Genomic DNA, 19,620 nt, shown 5'->3' on the forward strand with positions numbered 1-19,620 from the left:
GGACTGAAGAAACTGCAAAAAGGTGGGAATTTAAGGAGATGGGACCTGGAAAAACTGACAGAACCAGAGGTTGTAGACAATTTCAGGGAGAGCATTAGTGAATAATTGACAATAATGGAGGAAAGAAATACAGTAGAAGAAGAATGGATAGCTTTGAGAGATGAAACAGTGAAGGCAGCACAGGATCAAGTAGGTAAAAAGACGAGGGCTGGTAGAAATATTTGGGTAACAGAAGATATACTGAATTTAATTAATGAAAGGAGAAAATATAAAAATGCAGTAAATGAAGCAGACAAAATGGAATACAAACATCTCAAAAATGAGATCGACAGGAAGTGCAAAATGGCTAAGCAAGGATGGCTAGAGGGCAAATGTAAGGATATATAGGCGTATCTCACTAGGGGTAAGATACATACTGCCTACAGGAAAAATAATGAGACCTTGGGAGAAAAGAGAACCACTTGTATAAATATCAAGAGCTCACATGGAAACCCAGTTCTAAGCAAAGAAGGGAAAGCCGAAAGGTGGAAGGAGTATATAGAGGGTCTATACAAGGGTGATGTACTTAAGGACAATATTATGGAAATGGAAGACCCTGAAGATGAAATTGGAGATATGATACTGCGTGAAGAGTTTGGCAGAACACTGAAAGACCTAAGTCGAAGCAAGGCCCTGAGAGTAGACAGCATCCCATTACAACTACTGATAGCCTTAGGAGAGCCAGCCCTCACAAAACTGTATCATCTGGTGAGCAAGATTAATGAGACAGGCGAAATATCCTCAAACTAAAAGAAGAATAAAATAATTCAAATCCCAAAGAATGCAGGTGTTGACAGATGTGAAAATTACCAAACTATCAGTTAAATAAGTCATGGCTGCAAAATACTAACACGAATTCTTTGTAGACGAATAGAAAAACTGGTAGAAGCCGACCTCAGGGAAGATCAGTTTGGATTTTGTAGAAATGTTGGAACATGTGAGGGAATACTGACCCTACAACTTATCTTAGAAGACAGATTAAGGAATGGCAAACCTACATGTCTAGCATTTGTGAACTTAGAGAAAGTTTTTAACAATGTTGACAGGAATACTCTCTTCCAAATTCTGAAGTGGGCAGGGGTAAAATACAGAGAACAAAAGGCTATTTACTATTTGTACAGAAACCAGACGGCAGTTATAAGAGTCAAGGGACATGAAAGGGAAGCAGTGGTTGGGAAAGGAATGAGACAGGGTTGTAACCTGTTCCCGATGTTATTCCATCTGTATACTGAGCAAGCAGTAAAAGAAACAAAAGAAAAATTTGGAATAGGAATTAAAATCCATGGAGAAGAAATAAAAACTCTGAGGTTCACCGATTCTGTCAGAGACTGCAAAGGACCTGGAAGAGCAGTTGAACGGAATGGACAATGTCTTGAAAGGAGGATACGAGATGAACATCAACAAAAGCAAAATGAGGATAATGGAATGTAGTTGAATTAAGTGGGGTGATGCTGAGGGAATTAGATTAGGAAATGAGACACTTAAAGCAGTAAATGAGTTTTGCTATTTGGGGAGCAAAATAACTGATGAGGGTCGAATTAGAGAGGATATAAAATGTAGCCTGGCAGTGGAAAGGAAAGCATTTCTGAAGAACAGAAATTTCAAGATATGAATGAGATTCAGAAGGGTGTAGATTGCAGTAGGTATTGGGAGATGATGAACCTTGCACAGGATAGAGTAGCATGTAGAGCTGCTTCAAACCAGTCTCTAGACTGAAGACCACAACAACAACAACAACAACAACAACAACTTTTGGCTTCGTCATTTAGTGATAAACAACATACACAGTGCCTCACATACATTGAAACACCCAGAAATTATTCGTCGAGAAAATTCAGAGAAGAAGAGTTACACACCTCGCTCAACATTGAGGACAGTAAGAAGTTACGTTGCACAATTGCAGCGATGACAGCCTGTTATGTTTTACTGTGCCCTGTTGGGTCATCACTGCTGTGATCTTCCATGTGGCCAGCCGGCAGGGTTTGTCATGACATTGTTCGATGTGTGAGCACACACTTGCAGCTGTGTGCCTCCCTAGCATCACTCACTTTGAACGCTGTTGTAATGCAATCCCTATACACCTTAACAACAGGTATGAGGTGTTGATAGAATGTTCATACCAGTACAATCCACTTCATCAGCTGGAACTGGGGAAAATCTTCCTGATGTTTCATACTTGCACAGAAGAATGGTTTGTTCATTACAGGGAATCCCAACGGTAGATATGTGACAGACCTGTCAGGAAAACAACAGTCCTCCAAGGGCAGAAAACATACACACACAAACACAAACACAAACACAAACACAAACACACACACACACACACACACACTCAATCACTCACCCACTCACTCACTAATACTATGCACTTTGATTTTGCAGGAGCTCTCATCTGAGGTGTGGATCGTAGACTATTGTTGAAATGTAAGGGACCTATACCCAATAAGACTAACAGTGTATATCCCACATTTGGGACAGAGAAAACTGTAAGGGCCTACATCATACTACCTTCAATTCTGAGATTTTTGTGAACATTCACGAAAAGCAATCTCACTATTTTCTCTGATATCCATACACATATGGGTCACCATGATGTTGTGCTTTAGGCCCTAGTGGTCCTCAGTGCCACATACACAAAGGAGCACAACACAGATAGTTACATGTATGTTTGACTTCATGTGAGTTTTACAGAGATGCTGGAAGAACCGAACTGTCAGATGCTTAAAGACAGAAGAAAGGCCTATTTGCAAAGTTTTAAGAATCAACTTTAAATTATGCATCTATGAATATACCACAACCCCTACTTATCTCTTCCATTGAGTTTGCCAGGACAAGATTAGACTACAGTGAGCACAGATGAATTGATGCAACCATTTTTCGTATGTTCCATACATGAAATGATTAAAATTAACTTGAATATTTGGTACCCTCTGCCATGCACTTCACAGTGGTTCACGTGTACGGGCTCAGATGATGGTGGTTGAATAAAAATGTATTTGTAACTTTCAATGTTCTCTTTGGATTACTTGATAAAATGGAATACAAGCAGTTTTTTCTTTGTCACCATTTCCACATAATATCATGGATTTTCATTCTTGTTCTAACTTTCAGATTCCTATGGGAAAATATTCCACTTCTAATTGCCACTTTACTGGAAGCTGGATTACTGAAATCATTCATGTGAGAAACACACTATACATATCTCATAAAAGGAGTTGTAACAAATTTTGATTGTATCCACAATATATGTTGAGGTTATGTTCAATCTCCAAGTTAAAATATAGACCTAACTACTCAAAATGCAAAAGCAGCTTTCCTTTTCATTAGCACTTTTGCAATCTTAGCAGTTTAATCACATTAAACCTTTAAAAATCATGAATAACTGTATGACACATTTAATTGGATGTATTTAGCATATTTGATATTTAATAATAAATATTTTATGGTGTGAGACTTTAACAACAATAGCCGAAAATGAACAAAGCATATAAGCTGTAGAAATCAGGTTTTTAAGAAGTGTAGATAGCTTTGAGTGCCTGGTATGATGAGAACAACAATCACACAAGGATGAGTACTTAAAAACACAACTGGACAGATAGAACAGTACAGAACTAAATTGAAAGATCATGTCACAATACTGAATGAAACTAGGTGATAAATTTGTGACCAATAGGAAAAGATCAAAGGTAGACCAAAAAAACAGATGGAGCGACAAATAGAAACTAACCACTGACCATAGAGGCACTGAACAAGAGGACTTAATAGCCAAGAAGAAGAACAAGAAGAAGAAGATGAAGAAAATTCATGGCCTGCTCGTAGATACAGGTATACCTGCACCTACACTTTGCAAATCACTGTCACATTTATGACAGAAAATACTTTTTACTACATCATATATTACACTTTCTTCCTGTTCCATTTACGGATGGATTTTAGGAAAAATGTCTGCTTACTCACCTCTGTGCAAGCTGGTATTTGATTAATTTTGTCTGTACAATCTCTGCATGACAGTTGTTTATGGAGCTGAGGAATATTCATAGTTTCTATACAGAAAGACTTCTTAACACTGTAACTAAACAATTTTTCTGTAGAAGTGGACAAAAAATTTTGCAGTTTTTTTAACTGCATATGTTCAACTCTATTATGATTATAGATTATTTCAAACAGTAGTTTGGCAAATTATTGACTTAAAGGGCAATTCGAAACTGTTAAAAAGTCGCTATATTAAGACCCCCACTATACTCGCAATTTTAAAAACTAACTCTGTCTTAGGACAGAGTATTTTGGCCAAATCTCTTTCGAAACTTTCTGTAGTGTTTTTGCTAAACAACAAAAATTACAATAATACACTTTTGCACAACAATCATCTTCATATGTTTGTGGCTGTGTGAAAGGCTCTGAAGCATCGTACAATACATAGAGGTACATCACTACCTTCACACCTATATCACGAGTCCCTCTCATTTTTCTTCCCATTTGCATCATGATCTCGGCTGTAAATCCCACATCATCTGGTAGGATTCTGCTTCCTTGCCATTGGTAGAATGAACGATGGTAAATGATGGTCAGCTGGACAAAAAGGACTGCTGCTCATAGATGAACAACCAGCTATTTTGAAGATAATTTCTTCCTGTGATGTTCAACTGTCATCTTCTCAGTCACTGCCAAGAACACTCCTTGTTCCTCCACATTTGTTGCACAATCTGACTGAATTCCAAAGAGCAAGTTTAAGTAGATGGAAAAATATTTTTGCGGTATTTTTCCCTCTTTTAGTGTTACTGGACTGTCTGATATATGCTGGGCAACTTTACCCACTCCTCCCACTAGGTCGTTATATGATATGACTGCTGCTGGTTTTATTAATTGTTTGCACCTTATATTTGCATTTTCAATTTTTGTATTGCGGATAGTGTTCAAAAGATGCACATCATGCTTGTCTTTCCATCTCATTGCTGTAAATTTATCCCTCTGAAATACAACAATATCTGCCTTGTTCCATTTATTAATACAAAAGTTTAGTGGCATATGTTTTATAGAAGGTTGCACAGGGTCACATGTCAGTTTTCTTAGCAATAAGGAGATCTTATAGTCGCAGAGAGGTGCAGAAATTATTAACTGTAAGGCAGTAGCTCTTGTTGAGAAGTGGTTTCATTAGGGTCAATACTTTATGACATGATTGGGCACATCCTTCTATTCACCATCAAATATTGTGCTCTTATCTGTATATATAATTACAGACTACTCATTGTCAGACTTCAAATCACACAACATGTAGGTCTATTCCATATCTTGCACTAATTAGTGGTAGCTGAATACTGAAACCTACCTAATCTCCCTTTATGTAACATAATACTCGTATATGGTGGCATCTCTCTCAGGAGTACAAATAATTTTGAATTTCTTATTGATATATTCTAAAAGAGGTAAGATTTTGTTTAGCTTTAGGTTTGTACAGCTAGCAGGGTCATAACTTGAGTTGTCTGAAAAATGAAGGCATTTCTTTAGTATCAAAAATTGCAGCTAAGTAACCAGAGAAATATTGGAGCTGCAAATAGTGGAGGTTTAGATCAATACATCTGGTAGTTTGGTTTGATCATAATACTTTGTAACAGTAGTATACTAAAGAAGATCCTTATTGCATCACTGTTTGTGTCCTTCCAGCCAGTAATGTTCTTATCTCCAGTATATCTATAACTCTCAGTAACTACTATATTCACTAACTCATTGCCCATTATTTTACTTACATATTGCACCTTATCTGGAGTCATTCTGTGCAAAGTCTGAAGATGTTCCAGTAAACAAAAATCTTGGATGTGCAAGAGGCAATTCTGCAGCCGTTGCTATTTCATATTTTTTCTGATGCTGGAAAAACAAACATCACTTGAGTCACTTTCTTGATCTGTCATCGCTTCACTAACACTGTCAGTGTCTGAAGAGTCACTTTCTGACCCAATAAAATCTATATCAAATTTTTCATCACACTCCATAATAGGGGGAAAAAAACAAAGGGAAAAACCAAACACATAACAACATCTCTACACAGCAAAAGGAAATGGCAACTAGAATCTCTCCTCCTCTAACTTTCACTGCAGCTGGCCAACGGGGGGTTCCAAGATGCTGTAATATTATCAAAGTAGCATTCTTGTGCTCTGGTGCGACCACATCTGTGAATGACTGAACATAATGACAGACGAGTATTCTCAGGTTTTTAAGTTGTTGTAAATATTAACATCCCGAGTACTTAAAAAATGGCTCTGAGCACTATGGGACTTAACATCTGAGGTCATCAGTCCTCTAGGCTTAAAACTACTTAAACCAGGCTGTTCCAGCTTGTTGGCTCCATTGTGAGCCGTGGAGCGCTCCCTGCTCCAGGGAGCCGTGTCGCTCGCTGTGACCATACAAGTGGGCCACCACGCCGGCACGTGGCACAGCTGACTGAATCAGGTGGCAAGGCAAGCATTTTGATGTGCCAGCTGCATCTTACAAGATCAACAACCTCATACTCTTAGCTGCTAAGACATGGTGACATGCTACACCAGGAAATACGATGTACAGGAAATAAATAAGAAACAACTATTTTACAAGAAATTGCATACTAAATTTACTGGGCCTCTGTAGCTTGACATTTTCTTTTCATTACAAGATCGGAAATATCAGGCGTCAAAGGGTTCGCAGTGTTAATGCGGAGGATGGCCTTCATTGTTGCATCCTGAAGAAACCATCGTTCCTTACTTTTCACTCTTTTCATTGCTGAGATAAGCTGCCAACAACAATACATAGACCCAAACATGCACATGATCTGAGCGGCATTGTTGTGAAGCTTGGGAAATGTTTTTTGCTATAATGAACAACACCAGCGCGACAAATCCAACGTGTTGTAGTACCTCTCTTTCAACAAAGTTGAATTTTGCAAATCGATAATATCCAATTGAAGTGACGATGACAAGTCATCGGGGAAAACTGAAAAAGGAGTGCTGAACACCTTAAGTTACATTTCCAAACTAGTGAGGTCTCGGAATCGTGTTTCAAACGACGTGATGAGCTGCTTTAACTTTGCTTGGTAATTGCCGAAAGTAGTACCTTCAGGTAGTTTTAAAGAAGCAAGATGACTGAAGAACGTTAAATGTCCATTACTCATCTGCCTCTCAAATAAATATAACTTTTCCATGAATGCTTTGATCTGGTTGTGCATGTCAACGATTAGGTGCCCTTTGCCTTGTAATGGCAGTTTTAAATTATTAAGATGCATAGTTATGTCAGCTAGGAATGCCAGGTCTGATATTCATTTTAAATCTTTCAGACAATGCATTTCTTCCCCTTTCATTTCAAGAAAAAGGGATATTTCCTCGCGAATGGCAAAGAAAACATCATGAACTTTTCCCCAATTCAGCCAACGAACTGTACTGTGGTAAGGTATATCCCCATACTCTGCTTCCATATCTTTCAGGAATCCTTTGAATTGGTGATGATTCGTACTGTGAAGCCACACAAAATTCACACACTTCACGACATCTTTCATTACACCACCTAGTTCTACTGTTCCAACACACAGTGCCTCGTGGTGAATAAAACAATGAAGAGTCAAAATGTCTTTCCTGAATTCGTCCCAGAGTTTATTTTTCAAACGACAAGCAAAACCTTGGTGACGCCCATTCATTTGTGGTGCACCGTCTGTCGCTACAGAATGGATCTTATCCTATGGAAAATTCATATTGTCCACTGATTCACAAACAGCTTCAAAAATGTCACAGCCTGTTGCGGTGTAATCAAGTGGTACCACATCCAAGTGTTCTTCAGTTACTTGCAGCTCCATGTCGACACCATGCACAAAGACTGCAAGCTGAGCACAGTCCGATATGTTGGTGCTTTTGTCAAGCGCTAGCAAAAATGCAACAAAGCCCTCCGTCTTTTTCCTGAGCTGTGTCTCTAAATCTGCTTCCATGTCCAGGATTCGATGAGACATTGTTTGCTTCAACAGGCAAACCCCTTCAATTGCCTGCACCTCCCTTGGAAACAAACATCCTGCAACTGCTACCATGCACGATTTTACGAGTGGTCCCAGTGAAAACGGCTTGCCACTCGTCGCAATGATGTGAGCAACCCTCTAGCTTGCTCAAATTGCAAATTCAGTAGTGTTTTCTCTGCTCTAGTGTTTTCTCGGCTCTCTTTCACCTGAAAATTATAAACGCATTACAGAACACGAACTATGTTGCATGTTTTGATACCATCCGATTTACGAAACTGTTTTTAAAGTTACGTCTCCTGGTATGTCGTTCTTAAGCCTGGCTATCAGTTCTCTGCGTGCAATGCCTTCTACCTGATTGTGGCTCTGAGCACTATGGGACTTAACTGCTGTGGTCATCAGTCCCCTAGAACTTAGAACAACTTAAACCTAACTAACCTAAGGACATCACACACACCCATGCCCGAGGCAGGATTCGAAACTGCGACCGTAGCAGCAGCGCGGCTCCGGACTGGAGCGCCTAGAACCGCACGGCCACCGCAGCCGGCTCTACCTGATTGTAGTGCGCTGCATGAAGACGTGTATAATGTCGTTGTATATTGTACCTCTTCGCAGAATAAAATACTTTATGACACACAAGACACTGCGGGCGACCATCCCTCTCAATGAATAGAAAGGTATCCTCCAATATGGGTACAGGGCTCCCGCGGCTAGTCATAGCTGTCATTGAACACAGATTATTGCCTCAGTTGCAGCTGCATGCAGCCAGGGGGCAGTGAGTTCACTTTCCCCCTCCACGTGGACTCCAAGCTGCCGCAGTGAGTGCTCCAGAGCGCTCCGGCTCCCTGGAGCTTGGTTGGAACAGCCTGTCTTAAACCTAACCAACCTAAGGACATCACACACAGTCATCCCTGAGGCAGGATTCGAAGCTTCGACCGCAGTAGCAGCACGGTTACAGACTGAAATGCATAGAACAGCTCGGCTACAGCAGACAGCCATCCCAAGTACTCTCCAGCTTTTCAATTAATGGGTGAAACTTTTCTTTCTAGACGGTCACAAGTTGTATGGCATTTTTTCTTTGTGTGTCCACCAGTTAAGCTCTACCAAAATTTATGTTACACTTTTTGTCAGTGGTACAAGCCTTTGACAATTGTCACTAACCTTCTCTGTACATGATCAGTCTCTCTATGTAGTCTGACCAGATGTGGGTCCAACACACTCAAGTATGAAGGAAGGAAGGAAGAAAGGAAGGAAGGAAAGAAGCAATTCAGGAAGGCAGATCAGAGCTCAAATTAATTAAGGACAAGGACGGAAATTGGCCATTCTGTTTCAAAGCAATCATATTGACATTTGACTTAGGAATATCCAGGATGGAATGTAACAATATTATGAGAAGGAAAGTTGCTACTCACCATACAGCGGAGGTGCTGCGTCACAGATGGACATGACAAGAAGACTTCCACACCAACAGCTTTCGGTCAACAATAGACTCAATTATGTGGGTGCACCTGTGCACACGCACCGCCCCCCCCCCCCCCCAACACACACCAGCTGCATGAAACTGCATTCGTGTGTGTGTGTGTGTGTGTGTGTGTGTGTGTGTGTGTGTGTGTGTGTGTGTGTGTGTGTGTGTGTGTGTGTGACGAAGGACATTTGCTGAAAGCTTTAAGTGTGAAAGTCTTTGTTGTCCCTATCTGTGACTCACCATCTCTGCTTTATGGTGAGTAGCAACTTTCCTTCTCATAATATCGACATTTGACTTAAGCAGTTTAGGAAAATCACGGATAGCCTACACCCAGTGCATTAACCAATGCATCACCTCACTTGATATCAAGAAGTAGAGGTTTTTCCAAGTGATTTGCACGCATATTTGTTTTTTCTACAAACTGCAGTTTGTCACTAGCTTATCATGTATCGTAAAACAAAAATTGCTTTACCTACAATTAAGCCTATGTAGTTGCTCCATTTCCTATTTCCCAAGATATTTGTGTGGTATGACTGAGCCTCTAGTCAAAGCATACCACAGTTTTACTTTTCATAAATTGCACAACTTCGCATAATTTATGTTAAGAAGAGCTAGTTGTCAGTCTTTGCATCTGGTTTATATTTTGGCAAGATTTGACCAGTTATTAGTGAATTTTTACCAGATAGACCCTTTTATAGAAAGCTTCATTATATGCAAAAAGCTTGAGATTTCATCAACCACATTTCACTAAACCATTGACTTTCAAGATTAACAACAATTATCTTATGTTTTGTATCTACCGCACAGTTTGTTGAGTATCTTCCAATGTCCATATACCAAGAATCTCAGAGGGACAATTAACAGTTCCTTACCTGTTTTTTGGCATGACTTGGATACATTTGTTCTAGTAAACAGGGGTTTTGTTAGAAGCTATAAGTTATTTTTGTGGCCGACTGATGGCTGACAGAAGAATTCAGTTACAACTTTTATCCCAGTTCTGAATGTTAATCACACTCATACCTGTTTGCATACCATTGATTTAAGATTGTTACCTACTGCTACAAATATATTTCACCACATTTACCCTGTCATTTTAGTAAACAATAAAACCTGTTCTAAACATCTTGCTACTATCAATATTCTACTTCCACCCACTCTCAGTACTGCATACTCTCACTCTCAGAACTGTGTATTAAGTGAGCCCTACAGTTTTTAACACTGTTTTAATGTCAACAACAGACATATATTGTGTATTATTTTAATGGAAATCATGTGAACAATCACTGGAACGTGGAACTAACTCACATCTGGTAGTTCCCCAGCAGATGTGAAACATCTAAGGTCATACTATAATTTGCAGCCCCATGTTAAACTTAACCACAAAGTTACTTTGAACACCAGTCCTTTACAAGTCCTATTGGAAGCGGCCCTTGCCATCCTTTGACATTTTAACTATCTTACCCAACCAGTTATCTGGGAATCAGTGTTTAGTGAGGATTCAAAACAGAGTTGGAACTCATCATTCCTCACACTTTGCCAGAGGCACTGATGCTACTACCTTAAACCTTTGGATTTATGGTCCAATATTTATCATCTTCACCACACACCAATATACTTAGTTGAGTACAGCAGTTCAGATATTCTTCCTTCTCGAAGTCCTTCAGGCATTATCAGATTGACAGTAGAAGGCTACTGTCAGGGGAGAAAATGTGTAGTACTGAGCAAGGCAGTGCAGTGATTAGAAGACTGAATTCACTTTCATGAAGACTATGGTTCAAATATGCATCTGACCATCCTGGATAAGATCTTTCGTGATTTTCCTGAATTGATCCGGGCTAATGTTGGGATGGTTCATTCGAAAGGACACAGATGATTTCCTTCCCATTCCTTAAACAATCTAAGCTTGTGATCTGCCTCTAATGGCCTTTTTGTTGATGGGATGTCAAATCCTAATATTCCTTCCTTGAACGTGTGTGCTGAATAAGGATTCAATTGTTCTAAAAACTAAGGATTAATGGATCTCAAATATAATTCTGAAGAAATACATGTGTAAGCTGTCACTAGACTCATGGTTACTGCACTTTGCAGAATAGCATTCCCATACTAACAATAAGACTATTGTATGACTAAAATTACTTGTTGGTTAATACTTCACACTCTGGAGCTGGTTGCCTCCTACCAGAGTGTTCAGTGACACATCTCAACTGTTCATTAGTGCCAAATTGCCACAACAAACAGCCAGTTGAATTCCAACTCCTTGTGAAACTTACTTTCTTGATGTGGTTCAATCCTGTATCTGGGGTGTGCCCCTTTTATTTTACATTTTATCACACACTGAGTGTGTGTGTGTGTGTGTGTGTGTGAGTGTGTGTGTGTGTGTGAGTGTGTGTGTGTGAGAGAGAAAGAGAGAGAGAGAGAGAGAGAGAGAGAGAGAGAGGGGGGGGGGGGGGGAGAGGGCGGAGGTAACAAAATATGCACATTTCATACTAATCAAGCACTACTGGATCCTTTTGCACAAGATGCAATTCAGAACCACATATACAATTATCACCACCACAGACGTCGGCTGGAATTAGATAAGGCTTGTACAACATTACATTAAGCCAAAGTACTTGAAGGCAACAAATCACTGCTACTGGTCTTCAGAGTCATAAATATAACATTGTACTGATAAGCAGTGATGTATAGTGTTCATGTTTCATGCCTCATAAATAGATGATTATGGGTGTGAATCTTGCCAAGTGCTTTAAAACTGTTTATATTTGAATCTTTATGAAAACAACATTTTTACTTTTATTCAATTAGCTGGCTGAAATCTAATTTCTTCTTTATAATCCTTTGCTGTGTTACTTTCATCATTGTACTGACTTCGTTATTTGCCTTGACTTTTTTCTTTCCATTATTCTTTTTTCATTTTGAAGCTTCCTATGATACCTATTACCTGCAACTGAGTACTAACCAGTACTGTTCATTTGTTGGTAACATGTCAGCTCATGTCACCAGTGTGAGGATAGGTTCAGGTGAAAATGAGAAAGTAAAGTTTGCTTTTAGTTCTGAAACAATTTTTTCTGTGGTGAATTTGCTCATAGAGGTTAGCTTTAATCGCTGTGAACAAAGCAAGTGTGATGAAAAGTTCTGCTACAGGTTGGCTGCTGTTGTCTCAGTTATATTGCACATCCAATATTGTTGTTAGGTTAGGACAAGAGTGCAAATTCAGTGCTAGAAAACAGATTATCTGCCCCAGTTCAGTCATGGATCACGTAAAATCAGTTGTTGACAGAGCATCTCACATTCCTGTCATACATCACAGAAGCTGCTTCCAACATTGCCCTATGTTACACGCAAGTAACAGCACTTAACAGACTTTACTGGCCAAGTTTGTGTGTCACCTATAACCGAGCATTAGCTAGCAACCAATGTACCAAAGCTGTAGTAGCAAGTGACCAAAATCAACTAACAGTTTATTTTAACCAGACTACTGAAATTTATCTGCGATATTTCTGATATTCAATATCTCGAAACTTCCTGGCAGATTAAAACTGTGTGCCCGACCGAGACTCGAACTCGGGACCTTTGCCTTTCGCGGGCAAGTGCTCTACCAACTGAGCTACCGAAGCACGACTCACGCCCGGTACTAACAGCTTTACTTCTGCCAGTATCTCGTCTCCTACCTTCCAAACTTTACAGAAGCTCTCCTGTGAACCTTGCAGAACTAGCACTCCTGAAAGAAAGGATATAGCGGAGACATGGCTTGGCCACAGCCTGGGGGATGTTTCCAGAATGAGATTTTCACTCTGCAGCGGAGTGTGCGCTGATATGAAACTTCCTGGCAGATTAAAACTGTGTGCCCGACCGAAACTCGAACTCGGGACCTTTGCCTTTCGCGGTTGGTAGACCACTTGCCCGTGAAAGAAAAAGGTCCCGAGTTCGAGTCTCGGTCGGGCACACAGTTTTAATCTGCCCGGAAGTTTCATATCAGCGCACATTCCGCTGCAGAGTGAAAATCTCATTCCGGATTCAATATCTCATTTCTTACAATGTATATGCTGCAGCAATTTTGAATTCCATCCCGTCTTCACTATGTTGCATAAAAAAACTTCACATGCAGTTAAATGTAATTCGGTCTAAGAGTACTACTCCTTGCCCTCCAAAATTCAAACCAATAATCATGCACATAGATAAAAACTAAACCAGAGAGAGAGAGCGCGCGAGAGAGAGTTATGAGGAATAGAAAGAAGTATTAGACATTAATGTATGATAGTAACTCACCTCCTCTTTAACTGCCTGAGGATCAAATTCAGGAATGTATAACTGTAACCATAAGAAACAGAGAAAAATAAAACCACTTTTGAAGACACGAAGTTGATTAGCTTGATAACTATCACTGTAAAGGCATTACATGCACTGATTCTGTACATGAGAAAATTCTTACATTTAGTATCAGCAGAATGTGTCCTATCACAGGCAGAGAAGAATGAGGTAATGTCACATGCCAGGTTAAAACATGGCTTCCAAGATTACATATTTTCCTCATTGTAGAAGTTTCACATTTTAATTAATGTCATTCATGTATTCATTCATTCATTCATTTGTACATTAGCTGAAAGAAATAAAAGCTTTCAGGGATGAAGAACACCTCAAAATATAGATTAATAGCCCCAAAGAAGCCACTGCAGACATCTTCTGTAAAGTTTACTAATGATAAATAATTGAGACTAGTGTCGATCCTTTCGCACTAACAATTATGAACACTTCTTTGAATTACTTTAAAAATGGGACAGTGACTACTTTGAAATAAAATACACTGGCTCTCCTCTTACTCTACTAAAGCGTGTTTTTATTTATTGCTCCAACTAAACATTTCTGTAACATTGTTCGGTACCTACATACCGGCAAAGCCAAAACCACGTAGACATTGCATCCCTCAGTCCAAATATTTGTATAGATTAAAGGACTGCCTAAAAAGGTTTTGTAATAGCTGAGGATGTTCAATTTTCTGCCTAATGCCCACTGGAAACCTATTACAGACTCCATATATTGAACTCTATTCTGATATTTGCACAGGTATAAATGCTTTATATTGATATTGCTCTTTCTTCAAGAAGTGTGGTTGTGATATCACAATACACTCTAATTAATTGTTAACCACATATTTCATTATGGAGTTCATTTATTAGCAACTAAGTACTTCATACTCTTGATCCTTGAAGAGGTTCTTCCAAGATTTCATGTTAGTGCCCACTGCTATTTACTTCTGGAACTTTTTAACTTATTCTCACTTTTTTTGCAACTGCACAATATGAGTCGTCTTACTTTAGGTTAAGCTGTCTGTTGGGAACCAGTTATCAGGGCATCCTATTATCCTCCTGACAACGTGGTACATGTTTGGGCCCTCCATCTGTTTACTGCTATCATACCAGAAGTGGACCAAACACTAAAACCTTAGGGCATCAAATTCTACATGATGTCATTTCTATAGCATTATTTATTAATATGAAACTCTGCTGCCTGTTTTGATAACATCACTTCATAAATCTAGAGGGAATGCCCTTACCATCATTCCATTTTTGTTTCCCTTGTATAATTTAAAGATCTAGATAATTTATATCCTCACACAGAGCATAGACACTGATGCAGTGGGGTGGCTTCCATGGCTCAACAATACAGGTAGCAGCACCGTACATGCAACCACACGGGAAGGTTACCTGAGGAGGCTAGTCAGTCTGTTCAATGTTCCATGGATCCTTTGTGCCATTAAGATTAATAATAATGTGCCATGAGTTATTCCACATTCACATGTGAATATGGATACATACTGATCATTTACAATGGTCTTAAAAAAAAAAAAAAAATTGTGTATGTGTATGTATATTAGTAAGTCCTAGCCACCGTTCTTTACACAACAGATAAATATAAATTCTTCCATGAAACTAAAGAAATTGTCAAGAAGAAAATTTTTCAGTTTTTATTGAAATTAGCTGTCTGACTGACAGTTTTTGTCACTGGATAGATGATCAAAGATTCTGGTGGCAGCATTGCGCACTCTTCTATGTGTTAAGGATAACCTCACCCTTATTGTGAAATTATGTCATTTGTTCTTCTGGAACTGTAGGTACTTACAACATTGTTCCTTTTGGACTGTAGTGGATTATTCACAAATTTCACAAAGGAGTAGATATACTGTGAACAACATGGGTTAGCACCACATAATATTCTTGTGCAATGAAGACTTTCTTTCTTAAAGCTGAGTTACCCCAGAAGATTTTTCCACAAGACATTATTGAATTAAGATATGCAAGACACGTGAATTTACTGATTTGTTTCTCCCCAAGAACTGAAATGATTTGAACTGCAAATATGAATGAACTAAGTCATTCTATGAGTTCCAAAATGTTTTCTTTTTTTTTTTTTTGTTTAGTTTGAACTCTTCTCTACACAGAGATCTAAAAATTTTGAAGTTTCCATCCTAGTTGTCATTTCCTTAACATATGTTACACTTATCACTGCGCAGTACCGCTAGGTTCGAGATGTGAACATGATGTTTTTTTGAAAAGGCGAGGAAGAGTAACATATGGTTGCTGACGAGGGGCAGCACCTATTGCAGTTGTTGCAGGGGCTACAATACACATGGTTGATTTATTTGGCATTGTAAAATTAGTCAACACGACACTGAATGAATGAAAGCAAGGATAAACTATAGCTGTTACATTTCTTGAGGACATGGTGAGCTGCACCAAATCAGTCTTCAGAATGACAACAACAACAAAATTCAAAGGCTTTGCCAACATCAAAAAAAATTCATGTGGGGTAATTTTTTGTCTAATTGCTGAGTTGTAAGTTCATATATGACTTTCTTTGTACACAAGCCTCTATGGAAGCCAAACAGAGCTCTTGTTAGAAGATCATGACAAACGTTGGTCTATATTTTACTACAATCTGAAAATTTTTTATGCAGGTAGAGGGGCTTGCAACTAGTGGTTACTTGCTTTACTGCACTTCTGCCAATGACTGTTACTTCGGAACATGCCAGTATTTCGTAAGTAATATGGTGTGCAGAAGATCTGGGGGTGAGGGGAGTGCTACAAAGTCATTTCAAAATTTTAGTACTTTGGTTGTAATACAGCCATAATCAGAAGAGTTCTTATTTTATGTGAGATACCGATTTTGTTATATCTTTCATGTGTGGTAACACAAAGCATGTCAGCTAGAGGAGCATACAATGTCTGTCAAGTAAGTCTAATGCTTCTACTTTTGATGGTCTGTTTCCTATCCCTGTGTTATCAGCAAGTGTTAAGAAGAAAGCACTGAACTTAATGGACAATGAATTCAATTCAATTACATTTGTCTCACTGCTATGGTCACTATGGCATTGACCATTATTTGTCTTATTGAGTTTATTCATTTCATTCCAAAATTCCGTTTGTTTGTTCTTGAAATTTTCATTTTTTGTATATAGTGTACAGATTTCATGTTTTTCGTGGCATGGCAAAGTATTTTTAATAAGTCTTTTTTTAAAGCTAATCCTCTGCATTAAATAAATCTCTTTTCCAGGCACAATACAGTTTGACCTCAGACATTCGCCATATTTATCTCAACTCTAACAGTGAGAAATCCATTGCAGCTAAACCAGCTTATATATTGTTACCAGTATTCTATCACTACTTGCTTATTCAGATACCTTGGAAGTGGGAGCTTCATGATGAAGTTGGAGTATGACATTGTAGAGGTGCACTTATGAAAAAATGGCTGTTATCATATGATCCACATTCACAGTTGCAGTAGTTGCTTGACAGATGGCAGTGAGGAGAAAGGTAAGGAGAGGCATGGATCAGTTACCAAAACAACAACTTCTAACATTGGCACTTGTTTCAAAGGCAATATGAAATTACAATACAGATGAATTTGACAATTTGAAATATACTTTATGTAAACAGAAACAGGGAGCTCTTTCGGATATCATGTCTCACTTTCTACACTTGCATCCTGAGTGAATGTGTGTTCCATATAACTAATGGGACAGTACTACTGTTGATTGCTTTTTTTTTCCTTCATCCTACATCTTCCACCAGTTTTTCAAATCATAGGTGATCTCGGAATGCAGCTGGATGATAGTTTTAGGTTTGTTGCGTTGTCTACAAAATCTACAAAGTAATCAGGCTTATCTGAAAAGAACTGGGTTCTATGACCTGATAACACTGGATACATTAACTTAGGAAATTTTCTTTTTGTTTCACACAGCCCAGACTGGTTGACAACATGGTACAGCTGGTGAAAAATGATTTATTTTGGTCTGACTATTGGTGCAGCAGCAGTTTCTGGTATTATCTAGTAATATGATTTTCTCATCAGGGGGACTACACTAAAAACTACTTTGTTATTTGTAGTCAGTACTACGCCAAGGTCAAAGCATGCTACTGGCAACATGCATAAAAGAATTTGAGGGATTCAGGTAATTGTAAGGACATGCTAAAGAAAGTAAGACCAGTACTCATGGAGTTTCAGATGTGTCCACCATTTAGCAGAACTCAGAGGGTCCTGAGCAACTATTATGATGTTTGAGATTAAATGAACACTACTTCAAACAAAAATAATAAAAATGTAGTAACTACATTCACATCTGATAAACTATGCAATGAAGTGTTATCAAATATTTGAAAATATTTATATTTACGATTGCTACTCTTATTTAGATATAATATGATGAAAAACAGACATTAAAATAAATACTAAGCACCAGCTTCAGAAATACATAACCAGTTTTATACCATTAATATACATACTTATTTAGATCACAATGTAGCTTTGAAAGTTTAATACAGGAATTTTTTTTCATAATTGTGAATCCTTGAAATGATGAACTATTTGAGTAATATGAGACATTTGCAGTGATAAAATTAAAAAAAAAAACTCACAAAATTACTAAATAAAACCAAAAAGAAAATAATAATTTCCCATGCTCTTTAAAAATTCTTATAGTAATTATCAGAGAACCATAAATCTGTTATGAATGAGAAAATAATGGTAAGTACTGCTAGAATACATATTCAGTACAACAAATACTTTTTTTGTTATTGTCAAAATTCTTAACTGACTTTTGAAGATTTTTAATCAAATTATAAATTGGCTTTGCATTTCCATTTGCCTTGCAGCTTATAAGTTGGTTTTTGAGCATCCATGTCAACAGTCAAGTAGTAGTCTGCCAACGTAACAGCTCACCTCCCAGTATATCTTTTCCCCATGACCAATATCCTGGGGAAAATTCTTGCCTATAATTTTGTATTCTCTCAGTTGTTAAGATATTGAAGTGAACATTTTGAAACTTTCTGAACAACCTTCTCATCACCATGGTGCATTCCATCAAACTGCTTGTTCTGAAGAGCTATCAAATTCATAGGCCAACAAGGATATCCTGCAGGTCTTACATTCAAAATATATTTTCTTTACAAAATTTTTCAGGATTTATGTAAGAATCACTTTAGAAAAAATGTAAGGACAAATTACAAAACTAACTGAATCAAGATATTGAACTAGTATGACCTGGGCGTTGAGTAATATTTCAATTATCTTATTTCTCTCCCGTCATACATCGTAACAGTTACACATACATGGGCAATAAATGTCTTATTTTTTTTCTTTCTAGGTGACATTCAAAAACCAGAGCTAAGGTACAATTCTCTTTGTGATATTGATTATCAGTACATTGGAACTGATGCAGGTTACATACTTCTCAAGTAATTTATATTTTCACTTGTACAAAGTGCTGGAAGATCATCACTGGGCTAAACTTCCATTTGAACCAGTTAAGCAACATACAGGCAAACTAATTACCTTACATAATCCAATGGGCAACAAATTTGTGGGAAAATTTTTATATACTTCCATATCTGAAATGTGTTGCACTCACAATGTTGTTTATAATTTCCTTTCAGCAAATATCACAGTGTGAAGATGTTTCACCATAAACACTTCTTTGGCATCCATGCTCCCTACACTCATTTGTTGTGATAATGCTGTTTCGTACAGTTATTCAGTTCTGTGCATACCTAACAATCTGATATCTTAATTCGATAACTGACAGAATTTTTTTTCATTATACATCACAGTTACTGTGCTACAACAATTTAAGTAAATCATTGTGCTGAATTCTAAAAAT

At 38.1% G+C, this 19,620-nt stretch overlaps 1 protein-coding gene across 49 annotated transcripts in view; it reads right to left on the reverse strand.

Moving 5' to 3' along the window:
* LOC126212861 (zinc finger protein 83-like) overlaps positions 1-19,620 on the reverse strand; it is a 1,762,073-nt gene that overhangs the window by 117,002 nt on the left and 1,625,451 nt on the right. For 46 of the 49 annotated variants that reach the window (XM_049940350.1, XM_049940352.1, XM_049940318.1 and 43 more), the window contains one exon: positions 13,737-13,778. The exons of the other annotated variants lie outside the window; for them this stretch is intronic. In XM_049940350.1, the coding sequence (XP_049796307.1) occupies positions 13,737-13,778 (42 nt within the window). The remainder of the gene's footprint in view (positions 1-13,736; positions 13,779-19,620) is intronic. 49 annotated transcript variants of the gene reach the window in all.

The sequence above is a fragment of the Schistocerca nitens genome, chromosome 11, assembly GCF_023898315.1.
Source record: "Schistocerca nitens isolate TAMUIC-IGC-003100 chromosome 11, iqSchNite1.1, whole genome shotgun sequence".
Lineage (NCBI taxonomy): Eukaryota > Metazoa > Arthropoda > Insecta > Orthoptera > Acrididae > Schistocerca > Schistocerca nitens.